Source organism: Orbicella franksi, chromosome 11 (assembly GCF_964199315.1).
Source record: "Orbicella franksi chromosome 11, jaOrbFran1.1, whole genome shotgun sequence".
NCBI lineage: Eukaryota > Metazoa > Cnidaria > Anthozoa > Scleractinia > Merulinidae > Orbicella > Orbicella franksi.
Genome location: NC_138155.1, coordinates 26,907,048 through 26,924,156, shown reverse-complemented (window position 1 = coordinate 26,924,156; position 17,109 = coordinate 26,907,048). Strand labels below are relative to the sequence as shown.

At 40.1% G+C, this 17,109-nt stretch overlaps 2 protein-coding genes across 2 annotated transcripts; both read right to left on the bottom strand.

The window, feature by feature from the left end:
• Window positions 1–2,057: 2,057 nt before the first annotated feature.
• On the bottom strand, window positions 2,058–5,302 carry LOC145503430 (uncharacterized). The gene is made up of 2 exons (XM_081482895.1): window positions 4,840–5,302; window positions 2,058–2,917 (listed from the first exon to the last, which is right to left on the bottom strand). The coding sequence occupies exons 1-2, from the start codon at window positions 5,300–5,302 to the stop codon at window positions 2,058–2,060; spliced, it is 1,323 nt and encodes a 440-aa protein (XP_081339021.1).
• Window positions 5,303–7,020: 1,718 nt separating this feature from the next.
• On the bottom strand, window positions 7,021–15,538 carry LOC145502563 (5-aminolevulinate synthase-like). Its single transcript, XM_081481892.1, has 9 exons — window positions 15,256–15,538; window positions 15,037–15,072; window positions 12,540–12,665; window positions 11,971–12,114; window positions 11,179–11,422; window positions 10,635–10,819; window positions 9,978–10,228; window positions 9,326–9,688; window positions 7,021–9,216 (listed from the first exon to the last, which is right to left on the bottom strand). Exons 1-9 carry the CDS (start codon window positions 15,407–15,409, stop codon window positions 8,914–8,916), a joined length of 1,806 nt encoding a protein of 601 aa, XP_081338018.1. The 5' UTR covers window positions 15,410–15,538; the 3' UTR covers window positions 7,021–8,913.
• Window positions 15,539–17,109: the final 1,571 nt, after the last annotated feature.

Here is a 17,109-nt window from a genome sequence, read left to right as displayed (position 1 = left end):
TGTCACGCTGCGCGTAAGGCGGTCTGGGCTACTTTTTAAGTCTTAAATAAAGTGGGGCTATATTTCGGCCTAGAAGCTTGAAGCCGAGCGTTCAATTATTTTTCCTCTGTCCATTTCACCGAAAACGAAGCCTATCACGAGTTAGTTTAGAGTCCCCCGGACTGGGAAATATCCCCCGTTCCTGGAAATCGACCCAAAGTTGGTCAAAATCACGCTGCGCGTAAGGCGGTCTCGCCTACTTTTTCAGTCCTAAATGACGTTGGGCTATATCTCGGTCTAGAAGCTCGAAACCGAGCGTTCAATTATTTTTCCTTTGTCCATTTCACCGAAAACCAAGACTATCACGAGTTACTTTAGAGTCCCCGGAACTGGAAAATATCCCCCAAGTTCCCGGAAATCGACTCAAAGTTGGTTAATATCACGCTGCGCGTAAGGCGGTCTGGGCTAGTTTTTAAGTCTTGAATGAAGTGAGGCTATATTTCGGCCTAGAAGCTGGAAGCCGAGCGTTCAATTATTTTTCCTCTGTCTATTTGGCCGAAAACCAAGGCTATCACGAGTTAGTTTAGAGTCCCCGGGACTGGAAAATATCCCCCAAGTTGCTGAAAGTCGACCCAAAGTTGGTCAAAATCACGCTGTGTGTAAGGCGGTCTGGGCTACTTTTTCAGTCTTAACTAAAGTGGTACTATTTTTCGGCCTAGAAGCTCCAAACCGAGCGTTCAATTATATTTCCTCGGTCCATTTCACCGAAAACCAAGGCCATCACGAGTTACTTTTGAGTCTTCGGGACTGGAAAATATCCCCCTTGTTCCTTGAAATCGACCCAAAGTTGATCAAAATCACGCGTCGCGTAAGGCGGTGTAGGCTACTTTTTGAGGCTTAAATGAAATGGGGCTTTATTTCGGCGTAGAAGCTCGAAACCGAGCGTTCAATTATTTTTCCTCTGTCCATTTTGCCGAAAACCAAGGCTATCACGAGTTAGTTTAGAGTCCCCCGGACTGGAAAATGTCGTCCAAGTTCCTGGAAATCGACCCAAAGTTGGTCAAAATCACGCTGCGCGTAAGGCGGTCTGGGCTACTTCTTCAGTGTTAAGCTAAATCCTTCCAAGGAGAAAAGGAGGCTACATCCGTTCAAGTTCTTTTTAGTGCTGGGGTATAGTAGAAGAGAGAAGGAGGCTATTAGGGAGGCTATACCATGAAATACGGTGAATCCGTTAAATTGTAAATAATTTTAACTTGTGCTAAGGTATATTTTATTGTGTAAATAGTGTCCCCAATAAGTTTTTCCAAGCTAAATACTATTGACACTTAAATAAAGTCTTTCATTCATTCATTCGTTCGTTTGTTCGTTCGTTCGTTCATTCATTCGTTCATTCATTCAATCCCCCCGCCTGGAGAAAAGGAGCCTACTTCCGTTCCAGTTTTTTTTTAGCGGGGGGGGGGGGTGGGGGGGGTATAGTAGAAGAGAGAAGGAGGTTATTAGGGAAGCTATAACGTGAAATACCCCGAATTTCCCCAGGGAGAAAAGGAACCTACTTCTGTTCGAGTTCTTTTTAGCGGAGGGGTATAGTAGAAGAGAGAAGGAGGCTACTAGGAAGGCTATACAATGAAATACGGTGAATCCCACCAGTGAGAGAAGGAGCCTACTTCCGTTCAAGTTCTTTTTAGCGGAGGGGTATAATAACAGAAGGAAGGAGACTATCATATTAGGGCTGAATTAGAAGGTAAAACGCGCGTTGCCTGCATCATATCTGGTCTCAGACCGGCTTCCATCGTAATAGAGACCTATAGATTGGACTACCAGTACGAGTTTGAGTACGAGTACGATTTTCGAATTTCAAACGCTGCGCTTATCAGTCAATAATTGTCTTGATATTTGTTTCTTTCCTCCAGAGACTCAAAGGGTTTTTTTTTCGGGTGGGGAGAATCCGCTAAACGATATGAGTGCAGGCCCAGAGTTAAGTTACGTCATGCGCCTGCACTCACGTCACACAGCGGCTTTATATAACGGACGTTTTGAGCCTCTGCTGAAGACAGACGATATTTGTTACGAATTAAGTTTTAGGACATTGTTGAGTTCGCAACATCAGAGCTGCAGTGTTTATCTGTTGTCCAACCTGATTTCTGCGGATATCTGGTGATGCACTGATCCTGTAACTCCAGGTCATAAACGCAATGTTCCTTTAGCTGTGGTTCGACATGAAGTCCCAAGAAACCGGCTGATAGTTTGCCCAATCCGTTTCCGATAGTGAGCAGTCCTAAGGCAAATTCTCTTTGCTTCGGCTCACAAATTACTTCAGAAACGGTGTGAGCAGAGTTAACATACATAGATCCCGCTACAAACCCCTCCGTGATACAAAGAATAAGTATGATGCTCACATGAGGTACAAAACGAAACCACGAAGCAAAAACAAAGAAGAGAAGATGTCCTATTTCTATCAGAGCAAGGATCCAGGTCTTCTTGACTCGCACGTAGGGGATCACTTTTGAGCAGGTGCAGGAGAGGAAGAAAATATGGGACCTACCGAGGAACTTTCCCACTTGATAGCACACGATGTAGTATTGATAATGATCCCTTGGACTGAACGAGGCGTTGGAAAACGCAATGGTGGTAATAATAGCTTGATTTGAGAGATACTCTGCAAAGTATGTTAGAAACAGGTAGATGATGTATGGCAAAATCTGCTTCGCGACTGAGAATTTCTCTTTCCAAGTTAAGCTGCTCTGAAAATTTCCCTCTGGTTCATCAGTGTTATTTTCGCTTGATGGCAACTTTTCGTAGTTGACATCTCCACGTTCTTTTGTCTTGCCGTTGATGTCATTCTTTTCCAAGAATGCGTACATTAATAAAACGAGAAATGGCCAAGGAATAGCTGTTGACATGGCTATTTGTGGAGGCAAGCACGCCCAGGTGGTGAGGGCTGTAAGACAAAAAGAGAAATTCTATCTAGTTAATAAAGAGTTCCCAGCATAGCAAGGAAAAACCATACCCAGGGACTAACTCATGTAAACTTGCAAACTGAATGGCTTAACTATTCCATGTTCTATCGACCTTTAATAGGCTATCGGAGTGTGCGCGCAGTTTTGTTCTCTCTTTCCCGTGCTATATAGAGGTTGAACCCCTATAAGAGATGGCGAATGATCTTTCAAAAGCCATGGGTCTCGAAAACGTTTCGCCAAATTTCACGAGTCTCACAGTCTCGTTTACTCATCGGTTATGTGCGTTTTACAGTCTCCATTTTTGCAGAGATAAGAAAGTTTCGAAGAACTGATTTGTTTGTCGTTTTTATATATAAATGACGTCTGAACGTCTTAGAACCCAAAATTTTCGAGTTCGCATTTAAAACACTCTGAAGTCTCGGTCTCGCAATTGAAGAAGTCAAAATGTCTCAGACTCTCGCAAAGAAAAATGCTAGTCTAGCCCTCTTGCAAAGCCTCGTATTCACCATTTACCACTCCTCCTATATAGCGCGGGGAAGGGTAAGTTCATGGAGTGGGCTAGGACGTATTTAGCCCGGTATCTAGTTGAGTATGGCCCGCCCTCGAAAAAGAGCCACAAACGAAAGAAAAAATTTTAATAAGCGTCGCCCTAGCCGGAATAAGCGCCGCGTCCAAAACAACAACAAAGAAACGGGATTGTTGTTTATATGCCAACTTTACGTCACCTTTACGCACAGTGGCGTAAATGTGTTAAGTAAGATGACCTACTTTAGGAGGTACTTCAATTTTCCGTAAATAACCAATGCGCAATTTAATATTGAACATTTAAGAAACTGTTCAATATTTCAGAATTTCCGTAAAATCCAAATTCTCCTTGGCAGAAAATGACGCACTTATGAATCATGGAAATCTCCATGTCGAGCAGTGTCCACTTGCTGTTCGCTAATCAGTTTATAGTACCAACTACAAGATATATAGAAAAAGAAGCAAATTGTATCAGTATTATAAACATTGATACATTAAGGAACTTAAGCAGCGACGACGACGACGCCGAGGACGACGCTCAGTGAAAAAATGAATTTTTATTTTACAAGCGAAATTCGCAATTGTCTAGATCTGTTCAGTACGTCAACGGCTCTTAAAACTTGCTCAGGCTAAATATGCAATGACAGCGTTCAAGTCCAAATGGAAACACGAAAAAATAGTCGTCGTCGTCCACGTTCCTTAGACGACACAGAACTTTGTCATTTCACGTTGTTGCTTTGCAGAGGACGGCAAAGAAATGTACAAAGATTTATAACGCACGTGCACAGCTATTGCTTTGCTCATTAAACCTTTTCTTTGGTGACGTTTTCGTTGCCGTCGTCTTCGTGGTTTGCTTAAGCCCGGTCCTCACTAGCAAAAAGAGCTTATGCTCTAGTGAGGACAGTCACCACATAAGCATAAGCATAAGCATAAGCATAAGAATATCAAAACCTTGCGTTCTTCTTATGCTTATGCTTATGCTGATGTCGTTATTGTGTCCAGTGAGGACATGTTGGCGTAAGCATAAGCATAAGCATAAGCATAAGCGTAAAAGACTATCAGCCAATCAACGAGCACTTTATGCTCGTGTCAACACGTCCTCACTGAATATAAGAAGAACACTTACGCTTATGCATATGCGGCGGCTGTCCTCACTAGCTTCTTATGCTTATGTTTATGTGTAAGGATTGATTTTGGTTACTGCAGAAACTAAGAAAAGACCCTCATCATACCTACAGAGTCAGCTCAGCTATTTCTAAAGTTGAACTAAAAGTGATGTCGTTAAGTATTTAGCTATCTGACTAATTACCCTTGCAAAAATATTCCGCACGTTATAAATTCAACCGAACTTGGCCCAAAATTAAGCGTCTTTACTAACCTGTGTAATATAACGGTCCAAGGAGTGAAGCAACACCTATCCCCGCCACAAACGCGCTGACAGTGACTTCGTGATAAGATGCAGTCAAGGCTAGGAATGTAATCTCGCTAAAACTCACTCCCGATTCAATAACACTAATACCAAACAACCGCCAGTGAACATTTTGGACTGCTACAATCACGATTAATCCTGTCACTAGCAAGAACACCACAAAACATGACTTGTGTAAGTAAGAACACTTCTGAAGAAACCACGGAGCAGTTGTCTTCACGCCTAGCACTGGTATAGCGATAGCAATGATGACAGTTGTAGTAGGAATAATACTGCCGGCTAACACGTCCTCGGCCGCTGCCAGCGAAATTTCATCATAAATCAAAGATAATACTCCCAGCACGAAGAAACAAGCGATGTTTCGTGTGCTCTCTTTAGCATTATTTGTCGTCTCATCTTCAGGTTTGTCCATTGTCTTCTAAAACTCGTTCTTCTAAGACTTCTAAGCTGCGGATGGTAATTTATTCATGTTACAGAAGAATAAATGGAAAAACAGTATTGAGAAGTCGCATCACATCTTATGTATATTAGCTTCACAATTTGCAATTCAATGATGTATAATTTGTACGCTGCACAATTCGCAGCTTCCCCTAGGGGACCATCGCCGGGGCAACCATGGGGACGCGGGTGAGAATGTGACAAACATCACATCTTATAGAAATATACATTTTAAACACCCAAAAATATCTGATGCGTTTAATTTCGGAGATATCATTTACGATGTCCATGTTCTAAGCACTTTCACTCCAGCAGTTACATACTTTGAAAGATTACTGAATACTACCAAACTTTACAAGTAATTTTGCAATACTGGTATCACAAATAATGCCCAGAAGTCTCCATGGTTTAATAGGCTACCATAGCAGAGATACAACCCGTTAAAACACGTACCCTTAGTTTTAGCTCTTTAAGTGCTTACAATTCAGATTCTCATAAGCAAAGTGTAATCAATTCTGTAGTATGGGTTCAGAACCACCTTAAATTTTCGAAAATTTGAGATCGGTATGAAAATCCACGTCCACCCAACAGAGTTTTCTTTTAACTTGGCAAAACGTTGCATCTTAACATATTTGAAAATTGAATCTGAAGATCCCTATCATTACTAATAAGGCTCATTTCAGACTACAAAATCAACGTGTTCGCTACTTAGCAGGTTGACGTTTTAGCCCAGTATCAACGTTTGCGCTACTCAGTAGGTTAGTTGTACCTGGCTGTTAAACACAAAATCAACGTGTAAATGTAAATAAGATTTTATTATTGTGTACATAGATTTACGTTTCCTAGTATAGTATTTTACTGTTTTTAGGAATATCCAATTAAAGCATTAAAGCATTAAACGTTTGGGCTGTTTAGTAGGATCCCGGGCGGAAAACTCCCATGTCAAAAGGACGGGGGTGCTCGTCGGAAATTCTGTAAAAAAAAAACCCTAAGAGGTACCAAGATCCTGTTTTGTGGGCGTGGCTTGAAATGTTTTCACCCCTAAGAGGAACCAATTCTAAAGCAGCACATTACCTCCTGTCAATTTGGTTTCGGCTCAATACCCTAAAAGGTAGCGAAAAAGCTCCCGCTGTGGACCTTTTGAGGCTGAACACCCTAAGAGATACCAAAACCGCTTTTTTAACCCCTCACGACGAGCACCCCCGTCATTTTTATATTGGAGTTCCCCCACCCCCCCCCCCCCCCCCCCCTTTGGAGAAGGATGACGAAATTACAAAATTCTCCGTTTGGAGCGAGACATTTGAATAGTTCCGCACGAAGACTCGTTTTGAAACGGCCTATTATATTAACCCAAGTGCTCCCTTAGTTTTGATGGGAGATGTTTCCGGGTAAGATAAAATCCCCTTCCCCCTCCGTTGGGGGTGTGGTTTATTCTTTAGTTTTTGCTTCATTTCGAACAGTTTTTTCTTTTACTTCACCGTTTTTACCCAAGTTAGGCGAGGGGATTGAAAAGAGAAATGTGGTCAAGAAATGTTGAAAAAAGAAGAGGAAGGATTTGGCCCTTGGAAGAACCAGAAACCTTTGCGGAAGAAAAACCCTACAAGAAAAGAACTGATGCTCTTACATCCTGCAAAGTGATAGTTAGCATCCATATTCCATTGTAACAATACATACGAGATGCTCATTTACTGCAATTTTTATTCTATACCCCATGACTAAATACAGTGGCTCGAGTCTAGAAGTTTCACCTCTGAAGATGACTAGACGTACAAATAGCTCCCACCACATTGTAAGAAATACTATCAAACCCAACACCATATTGAACTGATGGTCCACGTTAAGTGAAGGGCGTGTGATTACACTACATCATGCAAGGTGATAGTAATCACTGTATGAGGCATCCAAATTCCATTTTAACAATACATTCGAGATGCTCATTTAATGCAATTTTTATTCTACACCCCAAGACTAAATACAGTGGTTTGAGTCTAGAAGTTTCACCTCTTAAGATGACTAGAGGTACAAATAGCTCCCACCATATTGTAAGAAATACTTTCAAACCCAACACCATATTGAAATCAAGTCCAAATTACGAAAACACAGGTAAGGGTCAATTTTTTTTCTATTCTATCGACAAATCCAGTTGAAAGCAACTTCTCCCAAATGACTATCTCCCTAGTCTTCTGTATTCTCAGGTTGATTTTATATTTAGAAGCGCCACAGCTACTTAATGCAACTCCTAAACATTCGTCGATCGCTCGTAGCTCCTTTAAAACGCGTCTCCCATTTGATACTTTCTCTCCGCGATTCGATAAAACTCTCTTGGAAATTCCATTAGGTAGCTGTGGTACTGTATTCAACTAAAAAAATGTTTACAGAACCACATATCTGCTACGGTTACACCACGTAAAACGTGCAACTAAATTTGTTAACTAACTATTTTCCACAATGCTAAAGAGCACTGGAAAAAATAAAGGCTCCCTGAAGCCTTGATTAAAGTCTTTAATGGCATAAAGGCAGTCACTCCACACATCTTGAACTTGAGCAGTCGAAATACTGCGCAAAATGTCTTGCATATCCACAAGAAATTCGCATTTGGTTAGGGTCTATAACAATACTCTTGCCCTTCACTTAATGTGGGGGAAGGGCGTGTCACATTCCTCATGCGGGCTGCACTCGGAAAAGTTGAGAATTCTGTTAAATAAACCATGAATTGATGGTAAGCAGCCATCATTGGGCAATGAAAACAAAACAGTGTTTTGGCATCATCGGGACATGATGTGTCAAAGTGCAATGAACATCAGATACCAGGTTGTTTAGCTTCGTATTCTGTGTATATGTAGGTGTTACTAGTCATTGTGGTAACACAGCAAAGCCTCATGGCATAAGGGCAGTCAGGATTGTTAACCTTCCAAGGCAGATTTCAATGACCCACTTGGCTTTTGGTAGTCATCAACAGTGAGGCATAAAGGCAATAACCCCCACAATAGCAGACCTCCACGATATGTAGAGATCTTGCATCAAGGCAAGACCAAACTTATAGTTCGTATTGGCATAAAGGCAGTCACCCACAGTAAAGAAAAATAATGAAAAATTTAAACCTATGATAATTCTCTAAGAGTTTTGATGGCATAAGGGCAGCATCCATCCCCCCCTCCAAAAAATGAAAACAAAACAAAACAAAAAAGATAGTTAGACTGTAGAGGTTTGAGGTTTGTTCCATTACCGACACAATGAGCAAAAAACAAAGAGAAAATAAAGGAAAGGAAATTCCAGAACAGGAAAGTCTAAGGCCGGCAGTTCTCAACTGCACAAGTTTGTTGTTTTGGTGGAAATTGGTGAACGATCAGGGACATCTACAAAAGCATTGATACACTGGAAACAACCAGGCCACAAGTGGAAGAAGGACAACACTAGACAAAGAACACACAGACACATCTACATGAGTACATAATGATTATTTCAATTTCAGCAGAAATTACAATTTGAAAATTAAGATTAATTCCATTGTGCAAGATTCTCAGAAGTGAGAACCACACAAGCCAACTGGAGACGTTGATTTGGAGTGCAACCCTGGTCAACACTCTAGGCGCCGACCTGAGAAGCATATTTGTTGCAGTCGAGCTCCTTATAAGTGATGCAGCGCTCCTGACAGTCGCATTCAGTGGTGCAGACTGGGGTCAAGAAACCCATATCGTTGTCCTGCCAGACCTGGACCAAAGCATCGACGAACTTGTCCATCATCTTCTCATTGTGCTCGGGAGTTGGTGCAATGCGCAGCCTTTCCTTGCCACGCTCCACTGTGGGATAGTTGATGGATTGTACGTATATGCCATGCTTGGTCAGCATATCATTGGAGATGGCTGTGCACTTTGCAGCATCCCCAACCTGTGAATATTGAGATCAATTTCATTTTGTTAGACAAAAAACAGCAATTACATGTTGTTAAGTTTGTAAAAAAAAATATATATATATTGCTCGACACTGAAACACTTACATGCACTGGGATGATTTGGCTTGGTGCGTACACCACAGGGAGACCAGCACTGACAAGCTTGTTCCTTAGAGTGCGCACAATACTCTGATGTTTCTCGCGCAGGTGGCGCCCTTCGTCACTAGCCAGAATATTAACAGACGTTATGGCAGAGTTGACAGTGACTGGTGGCAAAGAAGTGGTGAAGATAAAACCTGATCCATAGCTGCGGACGTTGTCGACAAGGGCTGCAGATGCAGCAATGTACCCACCAATCACTCCAAATGCCTTGCCCAGGGTTCCAGTAATAATGTCCATCTTGTCCATAACATTGTCACGGTCCCCAATACCTGCACCACTGTCACCATACAGACCCACTGCGTGAACCTATCAAACCCCAACATAACTTCATTCAGTGCAAGTCCAATAAACACAATTGGTTCTCAATTTAGAATTTAGACCAAGGCATTTCATGAATGTATGCTTTATTAGTGGAGTACTGAAAACATTGTCAACTAGTAGCCCTGTAACATCAAGCAATTCTTTTTGCAGCTCATTTTGACAGGCATTTCGGTTTAACACAAGATGTACAAACAAAAATGCTATACATAAGTAGAAGAAGACAAATGTAACCTCAACTCATTGCTACAAAAATGTACAATTCTGAACTACTCACCTCATCAACAAAAGTCAATGCCCCATACTTGTGTGCAACATCACACAGCTCCTCCAATGGACACACATCTCCAGTCATGGAATGCACAGTTTCAAAAGCTACAATCTTTGGCACATCAGGGTCTGCCTGTTCTAGAAGCTGTTCCAGGTGTTCCACGTCATTGTGACGGAAAATGAATTTCTTAGCTCCACTGTTCCTGATTCCCTGGATCATGGAGGCATGGTTACCAGCATCAGAGAATATCAAGCAGCCTGCAAATGAAATAATGAATGCAATTACTATTCAATATGCTATTAGAGCGGTTTTCAATTGAGTGTGGAAAGTAATTAGACAATTACTTTGGTTTTGGTTTTACTTCAGTTTGAGATTGGCTGAGTAGTCTAACTGGTAAGTAATTGGTTTGGTTTTGGTTTTCCGACACTCAATTGAAAACTGCTCTATTACCTGACAACAACATCCCCAATAGCAAATATAGAAAATTTATGGTCTAGCAAAACAATAGCAAAAGAAAAAAAAAAAAAAGAAAAAGAAACATGCATTTTTAAGAACGCATTAATGTGAAGAAAGATGAGAAAATAATCTAGCTGAGAAAAATTGTCCTACTTTTCTGTCAAAAATATAATGGTCCATCGTATACCTAATTTTCTTTTTTCTTACCAGGTAACTGACGTGCCAACGTAAACAGAGTCGTGTCATTGGCTACATAGCAAGACGTGAAAAGCAGGGCAGCCTCCTTCTTGTGTATCTCTGCCAGCTTTCTCTCCAATTCCTCATGATAGCTGCTTGTACCCGAGATGTTTCTGGTACCTCCAGCACCTACTCCATGCTTATCAATGGTTTCCCTGTAGATACATGTACAAAAATGTTGTGTTATTCAATACATGTACAGGTACAGTACAAATTTGGTATGAAGATAGCCCTTAAGTCGAGGTTACAAATTTGATGGTCTGTAGCCAAGACAAGTACTCATGTCATTTACAAAAGGGATGCTCTTGCCAAGTCAAAAATTTATGTTCATCTCTTGCCAGGACCATAACTAGAGAGACAGCATGGTCTAAACTGTTTTAAGCATACATTGTAATTTATCTCTTTTCCATCATTGTAAATGAACAAATAAATGTTACAAAACACCACTCCTGAGGTTGTTGTTTCTGGTGAAGTTAAGTCAAAATGAACACTCCTGATAAGTTTAACAGCTCACCTTGCAGTTTTCAAAACCTCTGGATGTCGGCTCATCCCAAGATAGTCATTGCTGCACCACACTGTCACATCCTTGCCTTCAAGGGAGTTGCTGTAATCTTTGGCCTGCGGAAATGTCTCAGCCAAACGGTTCACCCTCTTAAAAATACGATACGTATTGTCTTGCTTCTTCTTCTCAATCTCACCCAAAAAGAACCGCTCATAGTCAAAGTGGGACTGGAATGCCTCAATGTTAGGTGCAGGGCCTGTATAAAGGAATGATTCACTTTGTAACCAAAGAAACACCCAATGCAACAAACAGTGCACTATGCCAATAATTCTTTGAACTAGAATGAAACCTGAAACCTACGTGTATAGTAAGCATTGAAACACACTGTTGCTGGTTATTTGGCAAATATATTGAATACAAGTCTACCATTGTGTTATTGGCCTTCCTGTCAATAGGCTACTTCCGAGCTACCTTTTCCCTGCGAGTCAAAACGAGTCTGTGCAAAACCATTCATATGAAAATGTGTTCTGCCTACATGTTCAGTTTCATGCAAATCAAACTCATTTTCATATGAAACGTTTTGCGCAAAGACTCATTTTGAAACAGAGGTGCAAGGTAACTCAGAGATGGGCTATTCACCCTCTTAACGCTACCGCAGTGGTTCTATAAAGGTACTTTTCCTTCCAAGATTGTAACTGGGAGGATACTGGCCCTAGTAATATTCAGTAGACACTCAAAAAAAACAATCCTGAAAATAAAGTGATAAAAAATTTTCAGTACAGACCCAAAGACAGAATTTAATACCTTGGACCCCAAGAGGCATAGTGACCATCTGCCGCACACCACTGGGCTGGGGAAAAACATTTCCCACCTTCATAGCAGGGGTTGGATGGATGTTCTTCACAGCATCAACAACTGCCTTGCCACTTGAGAAAGGGCACTTCCCAGCTGAAAACAAAAGGAACATCAGATTTGTACTCTGAGAAAGAGACACCTCTTTTTAGATGACCAAAAGAGCACTGACACTTAAGAGGCTAGTCAAAAACTCTTGGTCAATTAGCTTGCTCAGCAGGTGTAACAGGGAGCTCGAGGAAAAGAGGGTCATATTTTTCCCATCATTTTTCTACCTTCCCTCCATTCAGTGCCCTGGAAAGTTGACTTGTCAGTAGCTTGTTGTCTAGAGAGGAAATCCGTGTCATAATTGAATCATTTCACAGGAACAAGTTAAGTACAACGAGTATTGTACATGTACAGACAAACTAATGTTACAAAGGTGGTAATTTTATCTTAGCAACATGTTGTCAAAGGACAAAGTAGTTTTAAATAAAAGCAGTTGCTGGATTTTGCTAACAAAGTCATTGACCTATAATTACCAGAGTCCACAGTGGTCTCCTTCTTGCAAGCTCCTTCTTGGTAGTCACATGCACAGGCAACAAACTCATCAGCCTTCAACTTAATCACTTCAGCAGTTGCATTGTGCATAAACGGACACTTGCCAGCTGAAATATCAAGCAGAAAGAAAGCTTAAGGTGGCTCCATAGGGTAAACATTTATCACGTTGCACGTGCAAGTGTTATGTTTTGAATGCTGTATTTGCATTTGTTTTTACACCCAGTCCTCTCAATAAGCAATAATGATATATGTTGATTTACTATCATCTCTCTTAAAATCTTGGATTTTAATGTTGAACTATAAATGCCCAAACAAATGCGTTGTTTACCGTTTTTATGGCTTTATTTGTGATTTTCTTGAACTTCCTATAGTGAAAGTTTGTAAAAATGGACAAGTTGGACTTGAAACCCATCAGACCCATGACCCTGCAATAATGGTGTAGTGCTCTAGCCAACTGAAGTTATCAAGCCAACTGGGAGCTGGGCATTTTGTGGTGTATTTAACTGTGATGGTCTTTCTTCTAATTAAATCTCTATTCTGCAGTTTAAGAAGGAATCCACCAGAAGTTTGAGTAACAAGTGGCAAAAACTTTGTACCAAGAGTATTTGCATAGTATAGCAAACTTCTGTGCAACTGTTTTGATTATCTTCTCAAAAAAATGATGATGAAATTTTACCTGTATTTGCACGACTTCTCTTAACTTTGAAATTTATTTTCGCAAGTTCCTCTGGGAAATTGTTTTGGGGGTTACTTCAGGCAATTATTTACAGCTTTAGCTTTCAGAAAATACAAAAAGGATTTTAATATACCTAATATCATTCTGGTACAAGAATTTTGTCCACTAAAAACTGAAATTGTTTGATTTCCTATAAGATTCCATTTTAATATATGAATTTTGTATATAGAGGATATTACATGCCCGCGTGTGGATATGAATTTTATCTGTGTTCAACTCTATATCTCGTGAGTCTGCGCAGCGAACAAGTGAGATATTGAGTTGAACCAGGGGAAATTAAATTTTGTATCCACAAGCGGGCATGTAATATTCTGTTTATTACATAAACATACTAATGACGACGTTTTTGACAATTTTCTGAAGATTTCCACCCACTTTAAGATGATTTTTCGAATTAATTTTTATTATTGTTCTGAAGGCCAAACGAACACTTTCAAACATTTTCCGAACATTTCCCGAAGATTACCGAAGACGACCCGAAGATGTTTTGATCATACATCAACCAATTTAAGTGTAGTTAAAGGGACAAAAGAAAAATGTCATCAAAAAGGAATGATATCTTCACAGTGTGAAAGATCACAATAGTATCTTCACTGCACGTGATGAATATATGATTTTTTAGTAAAAGGAAAAATCCTGGTATTTCACTGGTGGTTAAATAATAAATCTATTTTGTTCGTCATCATGAATCCACATAATACTCAGCTCCCAGATGGCTTGATAGCTCAGTTGGTTGGAGCACTGCACCGGTATCACAGGGTGATGGGTTTGAATCCAGTTCAAACCTGAATTTTTTTCAGGCTTTATCACAACTACTTGCAATGGTTAATTGAATCTCTATTCCACAGTTCCAATATATGAATATCATATATTCCATTTCATGTAAACCAAATATCATTTAACAAACAAAAACATGCTGCTGAACGAAACTTAATTGAATGACACTTGCCGGCAAAAGGTAATTGCCATTTTTCTTCCATAATCACTATATTTTGACGCATTCATTGTTTTGGGAAAACACCAATATCAGCTTAACCCCAATTTGCACCTTATTTACATTCCATAAATTTAATAGCGACACCACAGATGAGTTCCTTTGTTTTCTATTTTAAATTAAGCTGACAATGAGTCAGCGATCAATCTCCATCGTATTTCTTTCTTTCACAGCAGCTTTAATATGTATGCTTGTTTGTACGCCATTATCAGTCTCCCAAACGAGTTGTAAGTTCAACTTTAACGATCCAAACACAAACAAATCTTATGACTGATGAAATTATGACCGTCATCTGTAAGTCCTGTCAAACACCCCATGCCGTCAATTATGAACTGTTGTGAATAAATTTAGCGATCAAAATGACCCACGGCAAGCAAAAAACAAAAGAAAGCTACTCAGGTGCATAGAATTGCGTCAAAAGAAGGATATTGTTGTATAAAGTTCCGCTTTGCTGTAAGAAGATGACACGCAATTCAAGCCAAGACAGAAAGTTCCGCGTTGGAGTTACAATGAAAATACATTACGATAAACCATCTCTTGTTCGAGGTGTCAAATCTGAGGCCCACTATCCCAAAATTCTAAAATATTGTACAACAACGAATCGAAGAGAAAACTGCCGGTTCCTCCATCGACTGATTAGGTGATTTTGAGAAAATTTAGATCGCTCAACAGCAGATTTGTCTATTATTTAAGCAACTTAAATTACGCTTTAGGCTTTAAGAAATTAATTTCTTTGTACACAACGAACCTTTAGCTGCAGTTGTAGCTCCAAGGGTCTTCGCTCCTGTAGTAAAAGAAAAATAATTTAGCTTTTAAAAACAACCGGGTGTAATCAAACGGTACGGTGTTATGCAACATGATGCGAGACTTCAAGAGAACCATCAAACGGGCTCGGTATCATAATCGTTATTTTTGAACACTTCGTCTCAATATAAGTGAGCTTTAAAAGGGAGAATTTTTTCCTTACCTTCAGTCTTTTCGGGAACTTCGCTGGTCTTGTTCAAAACCTCCGACATCACAGGACATCTCTCGGCGTACGACACCAATACCGGTCCCCTCGCCTTGCGCACGAAAGACGACGGTACACGCGCCAGAAACGGACATTTCTTAGCAAGTTCCATTGTAGAAACACTCTTGACGGATTAGAAAACTGAACTGCTGTTGTTGCTTATGAACGTCGACGAAGAAAAGTCAATCAAAACTTAGGCGGAATGACACTGCAAACCCACACTGAATTTACATTTGCGACTGTCGGGTGCTATATAGTGCCTCACACACCAAATAAGGATATTACGACCATTTATGGGAATGGAATGTCACGCTTGATTTTATAATCCTCAGTGCTGCCCCGTGTGTGCGCTTTTCACAGCTGAAAACTCTAAAAATACATTCATTCTAAATTTTTTCTCATAGCAGATAAAAAGATTTTTTCGATTATTACCTATCTATGATTGTCCTGGGAAGGTTTACTGTTCATTTTATAGTCTAACTCTCTTGGCACTTGTCTACCGTTTATTGCTTTTCAATGCAGTCCACCCGGCTGGGGATGCCACCTAGGGGATGGGGCAAGGGTCGTGGGAATAGAGGCTGCAAGAGCTAGATAAACAGGATTCAAACTTGATTGGTAATGATTGACTGCTTCAAAAACATATTTTTACTAATTTAGCTATCACGGCTGTGTGAACATTTTAAAGATTTTTCCACAAAACGCGAGTCAAAGATATCATCTAAGGCAGTTATACATTCGTGAATTCATTCTTCGATATTGGCCATTAGCGGCCATAGGGAGGCTTTTAAAACGCGTCATCGAAACACGCCGGTCCGGCCAATATTCCCTAGAGCGATATTGCACGCTTCCTTCAACACGAGCAAAACACCAAGTAATTTAAAATAAGTGTTGTCCCCCGTATCGCCGAAATTTCTTAAGTGAGAATTTCTCTTTAAGCAGGTCACAGTTTTTTGGTTGACTGAAAGATTGTCAGTTCAGACTTTCGAAAAATTTAATGTGCAAACACTGATGTTATGCTTGGACGATTCACTAAACCGGTACTACTCTTTGTCCTTGCATTCAAAGATTGTGTTGCTGTTTATTTTTACGTCAGTTCCCCCCGATATTTATAAGGATTAAAGATTTTAATCTATTCCCTCTCTTTGACAGTGTAACAGTTTTCAGGGAATTTGGCGGTTTCAACCGAAACTTCTTTGACACCAAAAATTTAGCGCTTAGCACATCGACTCGCCCTGAAACCACCCCTTGGTTCGCTAATTAAGTCTGAGTCGATACGTCACCAAATAAAATATGGTAGCTCTTTTATTGTTCTAGAAAAAACGAAAACAAGACAGCTGCCATGTATTTTACTGAATTATTTTGAAGGCAATTTTACCAACAGCGTTCAATAAGGTTGTTAACAAACAAATACAAACACACTTATACGACAACACATGCACTTATACGACCAGTTGTGATGTTTTCTCGTGATTCAGCGATACAGGTGTGCAATATCGTCTTATGACGTCAAGGAACTACGTGAGGGCAATGCGTTGGAATAAATAAAAATAGAATTCATAATATCGATCGGAGGACCTACTTTAACCCGTCTACCAACTTATTATTAGTTGAAATAACTTAGATGCACTACTTTTATTCAACGGCCGTTATCAGGAAAGATAACCAAAAGTTTAAAGTTTGTCATTGTTTGTAGTTTGTTTCTCAGTGTGTATCCATAAGAGTCACTATCAAGTCAATACATACATAAGAAGATATTATTTGAAAAGAAAACCACACTGAGAAGACTTTATAGCCGCCAAAAAGCTCCAGTAG

Bases quoted from the DNA above. Each gene is read 5' to 3' on its own strand.
- LOC145502563 (XM_081481892.1), bottom strand. From the start codon at position 15,409: ATGGAACTTGCTAAGAAATGTCCGTTTCTGGCGCGTGTACCGTCGTCT. The intron at 10,820-11,178 runs GTGAGCTGTTAA...ATGTATCTACAG, and splicing joins GAGGTTTTGAAAACTGCAAG to GGAAACCATTGATAAGCATG. The intron at 9,217-9,325 runs GTAAGTGTTTCA...CAATATTCACAG, and splicing joins GCCAAATCATCCCAGTGCAT to GTTGGGGATGCTGCAAAGTG.
- LOC145503430 (XM_081482895.1), bottom strand. From the start codon at position 5,302: ATGGACAAACCTGAAGATGAGACGACAAATAATGCTAAAGAGAGCACA. The intron at 2,918-4,839 runs GTTAGTAAAGAC...TTTGTCTTACAG, and splicing joins TGGACCGTTATATTACACAG to CCCTCACCACCTGGGCGTGC.